This window comes from Candoia aspera, chromosome 7, assembly GCF_035149785.1.
Source record: "Candoia aspera isolate rCanAsp1 chromosome 7, rCanAsp1.hap2, whole genome shotgun sequence".
NCBI classification, from domain to species: domain Eukaryota; kingdom Metazoa; phylum Chordata; class Lepidosauria; order Squamata; family Boidae; genus Candoia; species Candoia aspera.
The window spans coordinates 47,297,549-47,315,303 of record NC_086159.1 but is presented as its reverse complement, the minus strand read 5'-3'; the positions used below and the strand labels follow the sequence as shown (position 1 = coordinate 47,315,303).

At 36.8% G+C, this 17,755-nt stretch overlaps 1 protein-coding gene across 1 annotated transcript in view; it reads left to right on the top strand.

Moving 5' to 3' along the window:
• The window catches only part of HMGA2 (high mobility group AT-hook 2), a 130,325-nt gene extending 113,154 nt beyond the window's left edge, over window positions 1–17,171 (top strand). Inside the window, exons 4-5 of the mRNA XM_063309237.1 lie at window positions 2,136–2,168; window positions 14,998–17,171. Coding sequence (XP_063165307.1) covers window positions 2,136–2,168; window positions 14,998–15,045 — 81 coding nt within the window. The 3' untranslated portion in view covers window positions 15,046–17,171. The remainder of the gene's footprint in view (window positions 1–2,135; window positions 2,169–14,997) is intronic.
• Window positions 17,172–17,755: the final 584 nt, after the last annotated feature.

Genomic DNA, 17,755 nt, shown 5'->3' with positions numbered 1-17,755 from the left:
TGATTTGTTTTTATTTTTATGAATGACTGCAGAAGAGGAGTCTGACTGAACTGAGGCACAATACTGCAGCCATTCATGGAAAAAAAGCAAAGGGAAACATTGTACTTTGATTGGATGCAGACCAAAGTTTAGAGGAATCTTACTCATGCAGGGCTTTTCCTATCTAAAATACCGATAACAGCTTTGCCAACGAGATTACTGCTTGTGATTTAGAAAGCGTGGAATTATGATTGGTTATTCTTCTATAAATTAGTTCTGCCTTATTCCCAACCCCACCCCCCGTTTGCATTTTTATTTGTTCTCTTGCTCATTTCAAGAAAAGATCACTTGTTTTCACGATTTCATTTTATATTTTCAGCAAGCTGATCCAGTTTTTGTGTATGTGTCGGGGGGTGAGGGGGTGGGGATCAGATACTAATTTTAGATTACACATATTCTTCCTAGTTTAACAAAGTAAGTCAGTATGTGCCAGATACGTCTATTCTAGATTTAAAACTAGAATCGCTTAGCTGCTGCTTTTGATACACAACAACGGAATTTCTACCCTTTGTGAACATTGTAAAATTTGGAACAGTGGGATTATATGGACTTTGGTTCCATAATAATTGTTAAAGCAAATTCGCTGCGAAGGAATGAGTGCTCTACCCCTTACCCTCAGCAGTTCTCAAATATCTCCTTTCATGATGGCAGTGAATGCTTATTCCTTGTGTTTATTGCCATGCCCTAATTCATTGTTTCCCAAACTTTCCACTAAAATCCTAGACATTCATATAGAAGAAATCAACACATTATGAGATTTGGCAGTATTCAGAGAGATTGTATTGGAAAATAGTTCCCTATTTTGATATTCCCACCACGTAACTGCATATTTTATTGCTTTTATAATGCCAGTAAAGGTTTGATTGATTGATTGATTGATTGAACTGCATACGTAAAAATATTATTTTTCAGCACCAGAATCCACTAGTACTGTAGTGAACAGTATCAGCTATACCTATATAGAGATCTGTTTCAGCATCTTATGAACTTGACGTATATACAACATCTTGCTTGATGCTCAAGTTGAGCCTTAGTCAGTAGAGAGTTAGCCAAAGCTAAACAAAAACAAAACAAAATAGAACAACACTTCCCAACGTGGTGCCTTTTATATTATGACTGCAGTCCCAGAATTTCCAGCCAGCTAAAGAATACTAAACTGGGGAAGGATGCACTAGTTGCTCAGTGACAGCCTCAGTTTCAACAGGAAATAATTTTTAGCCATTCATATCAAAAAGGATGCAATATCTAGCCCATTTCAGAATTAAAGAACACATCACTGCTCCAGAAGATGCTTCAACTATAGATCTGGTAACCCTTTTATGGAATTGTTGCCCATGAAGCTGAAAGTTGCTGATTCCAGCCCAATTTCTATCATGGGCTTCTGTCCACCCTAAAGTTCTAAGTAGATTCAGACAAATAAATTGAATTTACTTAGACTCAAATGAAAAGCCACATAAAGATTTACAACTATTCCTGTTCCTTGATTAAAATGGAAAGGAACTGAATTTGAGATTTTGAGTCTGAAATTAATTTGTCTCACATTGCTGTAATATTTCCTCTTCAAACTATGGCATCTTTCAGAATTCCAGAAAGAACAATAGAACCAGTTCAGTTTGCTGTTAAGTATGGCATAGCTGCCGTTTACACATATAAATGGAATAATGTATTTGCAGCTAAATTATATGTATGAATTAGAATACGCAAATTACCTGACATTCCATTTAATGTGTGCTGTAAATGTGAACCTCAGTACTGTAAATGCATTAATCTATCAACATGTAGTTGTAAGCAAGGATAAATATGCCATCTGCATATTATGTTAAAATTGCATTTTTCCATATATATCACTTTAGCCAGAAAGTATAGCAAGTTTTACTAATGTACATTTCTCTAAGTTACATATTAATATTTTAATGCATGAATTATACAGTTTTGGTAGACCCCCACCCTCCTGGTCTATGCCTATCATATGTGTAGTCTCCACGAGTCCAGAGGTGCTGGCCTTGCACTCCACCTCCGATGTTGTATGCAGGAGCATGATATCCTACAGACCACTGTATGACCATATAATCTGTTTTTTGTTTTGTTTCTTGCAGCCACAGCAAGTGGTCCAGAAGAAGCCAACTAAGGTAAAAAGTGAATTATTTTGGCATATGTTAAATTCAGCTCCTTGTAATCATTTGTCATGCTCCTCTACTAGTAACACTACTATATAATGAATGGAAATACACATTTTATACAGTACTTACAACAGGATGACCAAATAATTCTATGCAGATAGAAAAACAAACTTGTCTTTTGCAAAGACTAACAATACACCATGACATATCACTTCATGAACTCATCAGTTTAGATACCCAGTAACTTCTTTTTCCTGCATTATTTAATTAACAGGTTGTTTTATCACATTTTCAATGAATATGCAAGAAATGCTCTGATCTATTTAATTGTTTTGAGACACAGAACCAGGTTACAGTTACTCTCGCTTGATTATCATAGAGTACAATTACAGAATTTTTTACATGAACTGGGAAGAGAAGCTGAAAATCAAAAGTGTTATTTCCATTTCCAGTGGCAATGAGGAAAAGTCACAAAAGCTCAAAACTGAGATCAGTTTTTATCTGAAATAAATATGATTTAATTACCTGTCAGCATGTGAACCTTTTCTGGCCATTTACTAAGATGGTATAATGTCATGAAAGCTTGCACTTTAGTGTGAAAATTTCACTTTATTGAAAATGAGAATATAAAAATATTTGACGTATGTCCACTTGAAGTAAATTTAGTGAGAAGGATGTAGAACAGAATATGAGTTAGTACACTTGTAATTAATGGTAAGTGAGCAAGCTCCTTGATAAAGCTTAGCTTGGGGATGGGTGCTGAAATAAAGCTGCTAAAATAGAAAAAAGATAAAAATTTTGGATGAAAAAACATTTTGCCAAAGTGGTTATCCAATATCCAGTGCAACATAAGTGATTAGAAGAAGGTGCGCTTAGCTGGTAAGCAGGAAAACAGGATTGATAGCCTTTCCTGACCCAGCAGTGGTGAAATGCTAAGAAGGCTGAAGTCAGGGTGAGCTCCCAGTGAAATAATTTCATGAAAAGTATTATATATCTGGCTGGTGAATATTAATTAAATCCTGCTAGCACCTTCAATTCCCAGGAAAAAAATATATATGGAGAATTCAGAATTCAGTCTGCTAAGCTCTCTCTCGTTGTGTTTGCCAGCTACCCTTTAGATTACTCTATATGATTTCTCCCAGCAGAATCTAGGCAGGATCTCAGTGATCTGTTGTTCACACATCCATCCACATTCTCAGTTGTGGCTAGCTGCTTTGCTGGTGCAATTGAGAGTAAGCCTGGATTTTAGGGTGTAGTTCTACTGCATTCAACATGTATTTCCATAGTTTGGCACCCCAAGGGATCTCCTCTGATAATCACTTCATGGGTCAGTTGCTTGCACTTTGTGCATGGGTCACTAACCAGGTTGTTTCTCGATCCCACTTCAACACCAGTATGGTAGAGACCTTGTAGACAGAGAGGTGGGGACCTGGATGTCAAGTAACAAAAAGCAAACACTAGACTCTGTAACAGGGTAGAGAACTTGCTGAAGATTATTCTCCCCAGCCTCATGAGCATTCAGGAAGTGGGTTTGAAAATAAAAACAGACTGTTGGAGCCTCTGCAGTCCAAACTAAGAACTCAAAATAACATTCAAAATAAAATGCCTCACCAGGAAGGTAAACCCTTCTGGAGTAGTAGTTTGGAGCTTGCTCTCCTGCTCTCTCACCAACAATCAAATATACCTTCCAGCCTCAGCTTTGGGTGTATAAGCAGCTCCTTATTTGTGTAGACTCTGGTCCTCTTCCTTCCCTCTGAGAAAGGCTTTGCACCTTGAGGAACCGGCTCTTTTCTCTGCCTGGAACAATGAGTTTCCAGGCCAGGCAGCATAGGCAGGGCAGGGAGTTTGTACTGATAAGGGTAATCCAGCAGGTGCTTTCTCTCTAGCGTTTCCCTTTCTTGTCCTCTAGCACCTACCATTTCCCTCAACCTTTTTTTTTACAGCTCCCACACCTGCTCCTTCAACAGAGCAGCCTTGTGCTTAGCAGGCACGGAGCCTACAGACATTCATATTCTACTGCTCTGGTGTACTCACAAGGAGGCCAGAGTTTTTCCTTCACCACCCACTATCCCCAAGCAAAACATCATTTTCAAAAACCCACAAATTTCCATTTGTCACAAGCTGTTTTTTTAAAATGATTTGCTACAAAAATAATGATGGCATGGCCTAATGAGTTTGGATTATTGCTTAGTAATACTAAGCAATAGTTTTATTGGAAATGGAGTGATTAACTTTTCTCCAAAACTGTTCTAGTTATTAACTTTTATTCTAAAACCAAACACATCCCTTATTTCATTTGAGAACAGAAATGTCAGTCATAATCACAATGACTAGTAGTGTAGAAATAGGAAACCATCTTTTGACAAAATACCAAGCCATAGGATCTCATCCAAAATATCCAGTTTTAATTTTTTTCCTCAGGATTTTTAAGAGAAGGATTAATCTCAGAGCAGGGTACCAAAAAGCAAGGGACATTTTCACACTTCCCAGCTTTCTTCTGCATTTTTCATTACATACTCTATCTGTAAAAAAAGCATAATAGAAAGGAAACCACTAAGACACATTTTATAAATATTTTTCAAAAATGCATGGGAAAGAAGGAAAGGAAAACCTTGAGACAAATTGCCAAGATGTTACTCTGACAAATGTCTTCTGTTTTTTATTTTTTTTAACGTTTTTGAATTTCAGAAACTGAACCCCAAAATGGGCATACCTGTTTTCTGTAGACAAGAAAAGGATAAGCCTGAGAAGATTGACCTACTAAGAGGGATGTGAATCCTCTCATAATTTACTCTGCATTAAAGTTCTTTACTATTCCCTTTTGTTTCCTACTATCAAAATGCTTTTTAAAGGCAAATACAGTTCATATTCAAAATGAACAAGAACATGAGCTCATGCAGACTTCTTAATCTGAGCTGTCTGAGGAAACAGTGATAAAATGTAAACATAGGACTCCATGGAAGTTCATGGAGGATAATGTAAATCTTCTGCTGCCTTCTGAGGAGTCACTTCCTTTTCCATATGTTTCCTTCTAATACCCTCACAGATGTTTTTTCCATAAGGCTTTCTGGATTAAGTTAGAAATATATTCATCAATGAGGCTTTGAGGTATTATACCCAGGTTTCATAGTCCCAAAATGTTTTGTTGCCCTTTGGATTAGTGGCCTAGAGTAGTCTGGAACAGAATTTACCCAATTGGTGCCCTCTGAATATGTTGGGCTTCAATTACCATCTGTGATGGCTATAGGATTATGGGACCTGAAGTCCAGCATATCTGAAGAACATCAACTTGGGGAAAGACAGGAATCCAAGAATAGTCTAAATATGAAAGCAGATGATTGAGGAAAAACGTTTAGTACAATTAACTAGCCACTGAAGTAGATTTCTACATTTCTGCAATTATAAAATACTTATATTTTCACTAGCTCCAAACTCTGCTGCCTCACATCTATACTGGGGGGGTGGAGGTGGGAATCCTAATTCAAATGTTACTCTTGATGAAGAACAGTATATTGGGATGATTGTCCTCTTCCACCATAATTCAGATTTTGACTAATAATAGATGTCAACAATCTGTTGTTGCAAATCAGTGTAGATTTATCCTTCTAATACTGTATGATCTTTTAGTCATTCTCCATGCCCCCCAAATCCACAGTTCTTGATGTCTTAATACATTCCAAATACTAAGGATTTAGCCAATAAGAACATGTATATCTTTATCATATAACTATCAGTCATATTAGCAAGTCCGTTTACTTCAGTCCAAAATGTGGCAATAATAGGACAAATCCAACCCATATGAGTTAATGATCCATGCCTCAGTTGGATTTCCAGCAGCAGGACTGATGCAGCCAACCAAAGCAGGCAACATACTTTGAGATATCCATTATACATAAAACAGTGGGTGTTTAATGTAAACTTTGTTTTACAATCATATGCATGTAATTACATGATAATTAAGGCAGTCTTTCACTGGTTTATGAAAGGACATTCAGGCTGACTATTTCAGAGGTTGTACAAATAACTAAGATAAATGTCATCAACTCCCTTTAAAAAACAGTTACTTATCCACTGTTAATACCTCCACAACTCGTAACCACTCTGGAACTGCTTGAACAGCAACGTCAGCATCTGTACAAGAAACTGAATAACAAATGCCGAGTGCTAAGAAGCACTCTAACTTAAAGTCATATTTTCATTCTATAAAAGTTTTAAAAACAGCTTTAGAACTCAGTTAAGCCAAAATCATATTACTGTGAAAGGCCCAGATTACTCCCCACCCCCAGAAAGAGATTTCTCCTATTTTTAGGATGTTTTTTTAAAATTGGAATTATATCATAAAAACAAACTTTTTGTAGATAAAAGATTAAAAAGTCCAAATTATATCTGTAACCTAATATTTTATGTAGTTTATTATTTTGTGACATTAAAGAATTAAGTTCAGATATTCAGACTGATTCCTACAGAAATAGGTATCTCAGTACTTGACAAGATTTCAATGAGGATAACTCTCAAGATGGGCTTATAAAAATTTTGAATTCTAAAATTTCTTATTATACACAGTGACCAAAGCCTTAGAATTTTATTTTATATAACTTTTGTGCCTTGCCTGGACATACCCTTGCTGTTTTCTCTGCAAGGTTTTTCAGAAGTGGTTTGCCATTGCCTCCTTCCTAGGGCTGAGAGAGACTGACTGGCCCAAGGTCACCCAGTTGGCTTTGTGCCTAAAGCAGGACTAGAACTCACAGTTCTAGACTGGTGCCTTAACCACTACATCAAACTTGTTCTCAAAGCTTAGAATAAATGCCCAGTAATAAGCCTGAGAAGGTATGAAGTTAAATCCATCTTCTCCAAAAGGTCAAATTCACTCATGGTAATTTGTGCAATGAATATTTCATAGAATGACCTTAGAGAAGTGTATTTGTTATCCTGCACATTTTTAAAAAAACAATGGAATGAACTAACTGTAGAAGGTTTCTCAAAATATAAATCAACTTGGAGTTAAATTTGTTTTAAACAAATGCATGTTATTCAAAGGAGTGCTACCTAAATCTTCCAAAATAGGTATAAATATGTGAAAAAACCATGGAAAAAAACCCCAAAATAGATTCCAAATGTAGGGTAGCAGTGTTTGGACCTTGAGCAAAATTCATGAATGAGGGAGAGCACAGTGGAAGCTTAATTTGGAAGCATCAGTAAAAATTATATTCTCAACACCAACAATTGAGAAACATGAGAGATCCAACAAATATGCCGGAATGATATCATTCAAATGCAACAGATTATGTGCTTGTTTCACTGTTTATGATGGAAATACTTAATTGCAATGTTTGCATGATGCTATCATTTCACTTGCTTGTCATTATTCTTACATCATTGTGGTTTGTAACAAATGCTGCTGCTGAAAGCATTGTACTATTGTGATTTTTTTAACATCAAAAACACATACCTCGAAATTGAAATACCACAACACACTATCCAAGCTCTTCATGAACATATCACTTGAAGCAGTCTTGGAGCTTGGATATATCTTTCCCCTGAGCATTCTTCAAGCAGTTGTAGCTATGGTCATAATTTATAACATCAAAAGTAAATCCAATATAAAACAGGGAAAATAGTACAGTGCTTACTTAAAAACAGAGTTTCTCTCATTCAACCAGCAAGAATCTGATGTTCAGCCTGTTATAGCAGATCTTCCTTTTTCTTTGTTAAGTAGACTATGTAATGTTGTGAGCTGTTCAGTATTTAGAAACCTTTCTTGGCTAGTGCTCACAATAATGTCACTGTGTACTTCCACTTTGAAAGGCTCTTTTATCTACCTTTCTGAAGCCCCCTTTCCAATGGGTAAGCATGCTTGACCAGGAAGGGACAGCTTGGTCTTCACATAGCTAGGTCCTAATAAAGTGTGCACAGCTCTTGGCTTTATATGTGCAATCTCTTTCTCTCAACTTCAAAGCAATTGCTTTAACATTTGACTGGAGGTATGTAGTGAGCGTTTTAGTGAATAAAATGTGCCTCCCACCTCTTTCATATATGCAGTGTAGCAATCTTCAGATCCAATTCTAAATATATTTACTCCCAAGTAAATAGTTCGGGATTCAGATCTTTCTCCTATTCATATATACATAGGAGCAGTAACCACCACTGCATCCTAATTCTTTCCATCCAATCTCACCCTTGGTCACCAGAAATATCTTTCTAAAGATCCCATTTTGTTGTATAATCCTGCAGCAGCCATATTGAGAGCAGATGTGGTAAGAACAAATTAGAAACATTTACTTTCCAAAGATAGCTGCAGCAGCTAAGAATTAAAGGGAATCCCACACAGAAATGTTAATCCAGGGTCAAGCTTTATTTTGGGATGGAAGTAAGCTTGGTTGCCCTAGTATTTATGTTGGGGATTAGATAGGCAGAATGCAACTGTGTTTATTCTTCTTGACCTCAGGGCAACTTTCAGGCATATTGTCCTCCTGAATCATTTATTTGAGTTGGTCTTAGGAATTATGACATTATCGGAGAATTGTAGAGTTCAAAAAAGACTGTTTAGGCCATTGAGTCCAAACCCCTGCTTAGTGCATGAATTTAAAAGCATCCAAGATAGATAGATAGATAGATAGATAGATAGATAGATAGATAGATAGATACACATCCAGTGAGACGGAACCCTCCATCTCCTTAGGTAATTGTTTCCATCTTTGAATGACGATGATGATGTGCCATCAAGTTGTTTTCGACTCCTAGTGACTTCATAGATAGATTTCCATCTTTGAATACTCTTGTTATTAGTCTCTCTTAGCATTTAGATAGTACCTGCCTGCCTGTAATTAAGATAGGTAAAGGTAAAGGTTTCCCTCGACGTAAAGTCCAGTCGTGTCCGACTCTAGGGGGCGGTGCTCATCTCCATTTCTAAGCCTTAGAGCCAGCGTTGTCATAGACACTTCCGGGTCATGTGGCCAGCATGACGACACGGAACGCTGTTACCTTCCCGCCGAAGCGGTACCTATTGATCTACTCACATTTGCATGTTTTCGAACTGCTAGGTGAGCAGGAGCTGGGACGAGCAACGGGAGCTCACCCCGCCGCGCGGTTTCGAACCGCCGACCTTCCGATCGGCAGCTCTGCGGTTTAACCTGCAGCGCCACCGTGTCCCTCTGTAATTAAGATAATTATTTATTATTTTAATATGCTGCTTTTAGGCTGGTTTTTTTTTTTAATGTTTTGTGATGTACTGTTGCATTGCTTCTTTGATGATTCACACCATCTGAAGGAAATGCTACCTGTAAACGCAGGCTAAATCTTACTCCTACATGTTGTTAATGTAGGAAAAGTAATTGATCTGGTCCATGTGCAAGGATTGAAAAGGCTTTGATTTACTATGCTTGGTTAACTCAGCCATTTATTGACCATGGTTTACGGCTTAATGTGATCTCTGAATCCTGCCATACTGATTTATCAGTGAACTATGATGAAAGCAACCTGTGGATTACTGCAAAGTGCCATCCCAATAGCATATATTTTGTAATATACATGGGATTATATAGCAACTGAATTTCATACCCCGATCTCAGTGCATTTCTTTCTCTTTTGTACAGCCCATTATTGCTGTCTCTACCCAGAGAAATATGTATGTGGCAAGCTATGAAAGCACAACATAAAGCAATACTGTATCATTTGACAACATTTGTCAGTGTATCAAATAAGAATCATGAACAGTTGCAAGAAGAATTTGTGACAGGCAATTTGAATTATAATATTGTAGAAAGTTTAAATGAAGTCTTATTAACCCCCTAAAGCCATTTACCCATTTGTAATCAGCAGCCATTTTATTAAAATGAAATCTATTTCTTCTATTTTTGTTGTTAAATGTCCATGAGCTGCTCTGAAATTGTATAATAAGTATAGAAAAACAAGGCTGCTAAAAAAAAGAAAGACCAAATAGAGATGAACATTTATTATTTGCATATAAGATGGAGGTGTATTATTTACATATACTGTATGTTAGGTTTGTATCACACTTTTTCAATAGCAGAGAAAAGATGTTATTCTCTCAGACTACTCTCTTGTAGCATAGTATGAGACATGATGAATGGTCCAAGGTCACCAAATAAATTTAATAATTAAGTATGAATTTGAACATAGGTCTCTCCTGTCTTAGTGTAATTTATTCTAACTACTACCACACCACACTGGGTCTCAAAAGTGAATACCACTTTTGCATATAAAAATGGATACAGCCAAATACATGTATTTATTACTTATCTCATTTAATACATTTATTTCCTAACTTTCCTCGGGAAACTCAAGACAGGAATGTGATATTCACTGTGCTAACATCATAGGCTACTATTTAGTTAGTTAGTAAGCAGCCTACTTGCCAGGCTCAAGGAGGACTCAGCACACATGTAAACCTATTCACTTTGTGCTTCAGGAAGACTTGAATCCTAATATAATAATTCATGTGTGTGTGAGAGAACTAGCCACAAGAAATCTAAACATTCCTGATAATCTCACTTAGTACAGTGCTAAGCACATTTACTCAGAGGCAGTCCTTCTACTGATTCTTCAGTGGAAATGAATCTCTATTAAATATGTATAGGACTGTAGCTTAAGCCTAACCAACAGTAGAATCATTAATTCTAATAAAAAGTACAAAACAGCAGAATCAAATAGATGACAGCCATTGATTTTTTTTAATTTTGTGTAATTAGGAATAAAGATTCAGAGGAATTGGTGTGATATTAATTTGCTTTATGTATTGTCAGTAACACAGTACCATCCTTGGAGCCAGCATATAAATATTTTAATATCCATCTGTAATCCCCCATTGTCAATCCCTTGTTTATATAATTATAGTGGCAAATGTTGTACCTCAGATGCATGAGGGTCTTCCTAGCAAATATATAATGCTACCAGCATTGGTAAGGTCAAGGGATACTAACAGGGACCTAAGGCATAATTTCTGACACATGGTAAGAAGTATCAGAGCTGGGACTTCTTAGCATCCATGTATGCCACATACCAATAAAGCAGAAAGCATTTGGAAAAGGAAGTTATATGCTTTTTTGTATACACAGGGTTCTGTCCAGAAGGGTGATTTATAGCTGGACTACAGATAGTAGTAGGTACGGCACTCCATACCATCACCATCACAGCACTAGGTAGAACCTAAGCTGAAAATCTGAAGTCTCTCCCCAGATTCTGCCTTAAGACTCTGATTAGGCAAATGTTTGTGATTTTAAATCAATTTCCCATCACCTCCCCTTCTACCTGCTTAGGGTCCTCTTTCCTAATGAAGAGATGTGCAAGCCTTGAAAACTTGCATATTTTTGGATACCTATGACAAAATTAGATCTCAGTCTGACAAAATTAGATCTGTTTCCATTCAGAGATTGCTTTTGTTAATTTGAATTTGTATGCGCTCATGCAAAGGCTAAAATATGGGCATCTACAGACAGGGCTTAGAGTCATTCTATGTTTTCCCCTTCAAATGTATAATACATAAAACAGGTAATTCCCAAACCGTAAAAAGAACAAGATGTGTCTGCACACACAAATATGCACACCACACCACCAGGTGCCAGTTCTTCCTGCTTCACTTGCATGTGAGGAAGCTGGGGCCTTCAGCAATCATATGCACCCAGTGATGAATCTGTAATACCTGGTGGGAGAAGTCATCTGGAAGAGTCCTGTGAAAAGCAGTTGCAGTTACTATAATTTCAGTGAATTGTAAGTTTATCTTGAAGTTTTCTAGATAAATGGTTCAAGTGTATTTTAATACCTGTGCAGTGTAGGCATGTGCTGCTTAGGAAATGAAGTATGTAGCTTAGGACACGCTTTGTCCTTGGGACTTTTTATGAGCCAAATGTAGTTATTTCCAGCATTGTTAAACAACTCGTGCTATGAGGCTTGAGATTCCCTGTACACCAGTTAAAACATATATTGGTGCTACAATAAGACCCCAGAGCTAGCCCATGAACAACCAGCTGTTAAGGTTTGTTAGGTTCTGCACACAAGATAAATAGAGAAACTGGAAGTCTTGTTGTCTTGTATTTGAAGATAGGTAATAGCAAATGCAGTAGGCTTGGATGCCAGTGTCCATTTGTAGGGCTGGGAGACCTGGGCTGCAAAAATCGTGAAGACCACTAAATGGTACCAAAGAGATACAGAACCGTCTAACTCCTTGCTCCCTTTCAGCCATGATCTGTTTTTCTGCAGGCCAGATCCAATGGCAGTAGCCCATTGGCTAAGCATAAGATGTCACTTCTATTGATGATGTCAGGAGGCAGTTATAAAGATCAGAGCAGCTGAAACAGAGACATACAATAGAACTGCTAGCAAAAGTGAGAGGAAATAATGTGTCAGAGTAATTTAGTTTCAGATGTGATTCATATTAGATTATACCATGGCAAGTCAAAGTCTCTGGCTTAATGATTTGGACAACAAAGATGGTTGTGAAATATTCCTAATATTTTGAAAAGTCTAGGAAAGAAATTGAAATAACAAACGATAACTTACAAGGACTAGGTAACGTTGACCCCAACCACAGTTTCTCTGTGATTGTGTAACCTGGGGGTATAAAGACGACTGGAAATGAGAGTGTGGAAAATGCTGTATCTTTGTGATAGTTGAGTGCCTTTTTGTAATTTAAATATTAATTGAAAAAATAAGGCCAGAGGTTAGCTGACACTTGGCTTCCCTCTCTTTTGCCTGTCCATGGCTTTGATCATGCTACATCTTTCTTTGTGCCTCATTCTCCAGAGACCATCTCAGGGTCATGGCCTGTTTCCTAGTCAAGAGGTATAAACCTACTGGCTTAAATATTTGAGGCCCACAGTTTAGCAGGGGGGCCTTTTTGCTTCATGCTTTCCCCATTTCCCACATAACCCAGAGCAGACTAAACAAAACCAGTGTGAAATCTCATGACTTGATGCTGCTATGGTTATATTTTTTAAGCTGTCATCCATTCATTTGTACTTGTGTTTATTCCCTGGATTTACAGCTTTTTTCAAGCCTTTTTGGGGGGTGAATGTTTGAAACCTTTTGAGAAAGGATTGCAGAAAGCAGTGGCCTATGATTAAAGCCTACTGTTGTTTTTTTCTCTCCATGCTGCTCTTGTGCAGTAGTGTCACACATGGTAGCATTTAGGATCCCCTTCACAGCTGAAGTGTTTCAAACACTAATGAATGGAAGTTTGGTCACATAATGCAGACAAGCTGTACCGCAGGCTTTGCTGAGTGGTGTACTGCAGTGGCCTGGGAAAGGAAGAGAGTTATAAATTGTGTCAGTTAGCCACCCAGACAAAATGAAGCCATGTGGAAAATCAAATCTATTAAAGTATGAAGACTGTTATAAGCTGGTCATTCTTAAAAGGTCTCAGTTTGCTGTATGGGTAAATGTTTACCTATTCACCCTAGATCTTTTTCACATGCTGTCTTACAAGATGATGTGCAGAATTTGATAAAAATCAACTTCTCGCTAACAGCCCCTTTTATCAGCAGTGTTTATTGTCTCCAGTTTACCACCCATATCCTGAAAGGTACTGCACATTAATTGAATAAGGAGTGTAAAAAGAATGGCACAGTGGAGCAAGGTCAGAAGATGGCCTTACATATTTTAAGACCAAAGGAAAGGGGGGACTGGTGCTGAGAATGAAAGAGACAGCAAAACAGATCTCCGTCAGTTTTTGGTTTTGTGTGGTTAACCTAGCTTTTAGACATTGCTTCTCAAAACAATGTTATGCTTACATGTGTTTTAAGCTTCGGACAGAATGTTAGAGTGGTGTTTGGTTAAAAATCTCAGTAATAGCTGAACTGGAAGAGTATTGTGCTGTCATGTGTGGTGTGATAGGTTGGGATATGGGAGGCCAAAGTTCAAATCCACACTCAGCTCTGAAGCTTGTTGGGTGGCCTTGGGCAGCTTTCCATTTCCCAGCATAACCTGCTTCCCAGGACTCTTAACTGAGTGGATAAACTAGATAAGCCCAGCAAAGTGCTTTGTACATTGAAAAGTCCTGAAGATGTGATTAATATCAAGAGAACAATACACATTAGATCCACATGCCTTTTCTCTAACCTGGAAACTGAAGTCGTTTACACAGTCATTTTTGCCACCTACATTTCTATTTGGGCTTGTTCTTAGGCATATTTACATGTTTGGGATCATAAATATCTTAAAAAGGACCAATATGGGAATGGTATGACCTAATGTGTACAATTGCAGCAGTACCTCTGATAGTGCTCCAGTTGTGGAAATTAATTGTGAGAGATGACTCTGAGTTCTGGTACTTATGGAAAACAGCTAAAAACAGCTATAAACTCTACTAAGCTAAGATATTAATGACTTTGCAGTCCTTTTGATTTGTATAATATGAACAAAGAAATTAAGAATCCAATCATAGTATCCTTTTTTTCTTTTGTCCAAGAGGGAATCTACTGTTAGCTGTTCAAATCTAGCAAACATCTTAAAATGTAGCCTCAGTTCATTTTCCTTGTTCATCCATAATGCAATTTGTCAATTTTGATACAGTGTGTTATGTGAATTCAGCCATCGTGGCTTCTTCATCAAGCCATAGCTAAGACAAACCATGGATTCTGTGTTGTGTGTGAACTCAGTCACAGTTTGAAACTTGAGTACTAGATTTTGAACAAGTCAGATTATTAATAATGGATTCTGGGTTTATTTTCATACTGCAAAGCAAGAAGGGAAGTTGGTTTATAGGTTCTGAGAATATCTCACTTTATTAAGCTAAATGTTGGAACTAGCTCAGTTACTCATTTCAAATATTAAAGTATTTTTAATAGTTGTATAATTAATTTACTACTCTGATTGCCCATTCTAGGATCAGCCTGAAGAGACATCCTCACAAGAATCAGCAGAAGATGATTAGAAAACCACACCTTTCTATTTCTACCTCATCAGCAGTTGGATCCTTTGAAGGGAGAAGACACTGCCATGACCATTGCTTCTGTTTCCACAATCTTTCTACTTTGGCCTGGGTGGGGAGGAAGGAAGGAATTCACATAACCTTAAAAAGGACTTATTAATAATTTCTATTGTAATCCCTTCATTGTCGCAGGTTTTGTGAAACTGCTGTAACACAGGGGGACACAGATTAATGATGCAACGTATAATTACTGTTTTCTCTTATTTTTCTTTAACCTACTAATAGTTTGAGCTGCTAAGTAAGGGTGAATGGGTCAGTAAATCTCGGAAGCAGGTTTCAAGTCATTCACTGCACTGCATATATATGACTATTGTAAAATATTAATTATAATGGGCATTTAAATAGGAAGAACTGGTGTTTGACACTAGTTCTTACAACATCTCTGACAACCCACTCCCTAGCTTAGTGAACTCCCTCTTTAGAACACCAAAGATAACAATTTAGATGCTAGGATTGTGTATGCTTCAGAACGATTCAGAAGGGCTTTGCGTCTCATGCAAGCACAGCACCTCTCTGCTGTTCATTAAAGCAGCCTCAAAGAATAATAAAACTGCTTTAATGACCACCAGACTAGTGTTGTGTTGGTCTCACATTAATTTCAGTGAGTCATTTCATTAAAGCAGCTGCATAAATTCTTAGGCTGGAGTAGAAGTCTGAAAAAAGACAGGTGGCATTAGTGAACAGCAGAGAGTTGTATTTTGGAAGATCTGAAGCACTTCTTTCAAATAACTTTTGAAGCATGCACAACCCTATTAGATACTATTTTGATAGCCGTGGACTAGATTTGTGCTTGTTTGTTTGTTTGTTTCTCATGTTACTGTTCTTTCAGGACACATCAAAGACTAACTTCTTTCAATTAATTCAGCTGATAATCAGGAAGTGAGAGTCAAAAGAAAAAAAAGGTACTTTGCAACAAAAGGGAAAAATGACAAAGATACTTTGTATATTAGTGATACACATATATCTGCTGAAGTAATACCAAATGGAACTCAACAGCACCCTCTCTGGAAACATGTTCATAGACCCTGAGGTAGAACATGCTTTCTAGAGATTATCATGTTGTTTAGAAATGACTTACATCGGATTATCTTTCAAGACTGATATTTAGCAACTAAATTTCAGATTTTAGTGAATTTAAAACAATACCTCAGAATGATTTTAAATCATACCATACTGGAACCAAGGGAAATAATTTACATACTTAGTTTGGTTTATTCTTGTGCTGCCAGCCCATTCCACTTTTTCAGAGGAATGGCTTTATCATCTTCACTGATGTATCTCCATTCAAGAGCCAATACTACGTACCTCAAGTGGGCTTATTACTTTTAAGCAATATACATTGACATAGGATGTTTATCTGGGCAGGTCGGTCCAGTTATATGTCCCCATTTTTTATTTTATTTTTTTTACTAAAAAGCAGCACTTTTAACAACAACTGCTATACTACCCCACTTTTCAGTACTACCTCTGTTATTTACATTGAACTCAACAGTCATATAAATACTTGCTGCTATGATCATACAATGCAAGAAATTATTATTGGATAAGTAATCATAAATTCTGCATTCTCCCATCCTTTTTTTTTACTTTGTCACTTCATTGCAATTAAGAACACAATACTTTTAATGTTTTCCAGCATTACAATTTTTTTTTCTTTTTAAAAATATACTATGCCTTTTCTCTGCTAAATTTCTATATAATGTACCATTAACTTGAATATATTTTTGTACTGAATTGCTCATAAGGTTTGTAATGATAATTTTCTTCATTGACACTACATGATATAAAAATTATTAACTGCAGTGTTTAAATATTACTGTCCAAGTTTGTACCTCAATTGAATTTTTTAAAAGAAATGGACTAGTTGATTGACAAGACCTACCTCCAGACTATTAATGGAATGAACTTGCTGTTTCTTTCAACATTTGTTTTTGAGACAATTTAGAACTAAAAAAAATAAAAATAAAAACAACAAGAAAAACCCCTAATTAAAACTATTTTTGTAAAAGAGCTTTGTAGAAATGAACACATATTAATTTCTTTCATATTAAAACCACCCCTCAAAGAAACTTGAATCTTTGTAGGTTGGAAGCAACAAGCTCAGCTTTTTGCATAATGCAATCACAAATATGTGTGTGTGTTTTTTTTAAAAAAACTAGTAGATTATATGAGAATACTTGTCAAGTATTTTCATGGTTTTTTTATTCGCAAATGTGATTTTTTTTTAATATGTGTCAACCAGATTTATTTTAAATGCTTCTTATGTAGAGATTAATACTTTTTGAGTTCTTTCCTTTCTCCCTTTCTTATTTCCTCTCTCTCACTGTCTCACCCACAGTGAGTATATCTGTTGGTAAGCATTGTTTTATTATTTGGGCCAGGGGTAGATTCTCAGGAAGACATTCTTCAGTATGACTTTAGTGCTGGCCAAATGCAACTAAGGAGAGCTACTTACTGGCTGCTTCACAAGACTGACTGTTAAGAACAAGCACCTGCTCAAGTAACATGAGTACACTGTGTTAGGGATCAATAAAAAAGGAGCTTACAAGAGAAAGACATTTTAGGTGTCCTAATGTTACCTAACTTATAAGTAATTATACATTAGCTGCATATGGACCTTAATCATTATTATGCCATGGCCTGGAAGACAAAC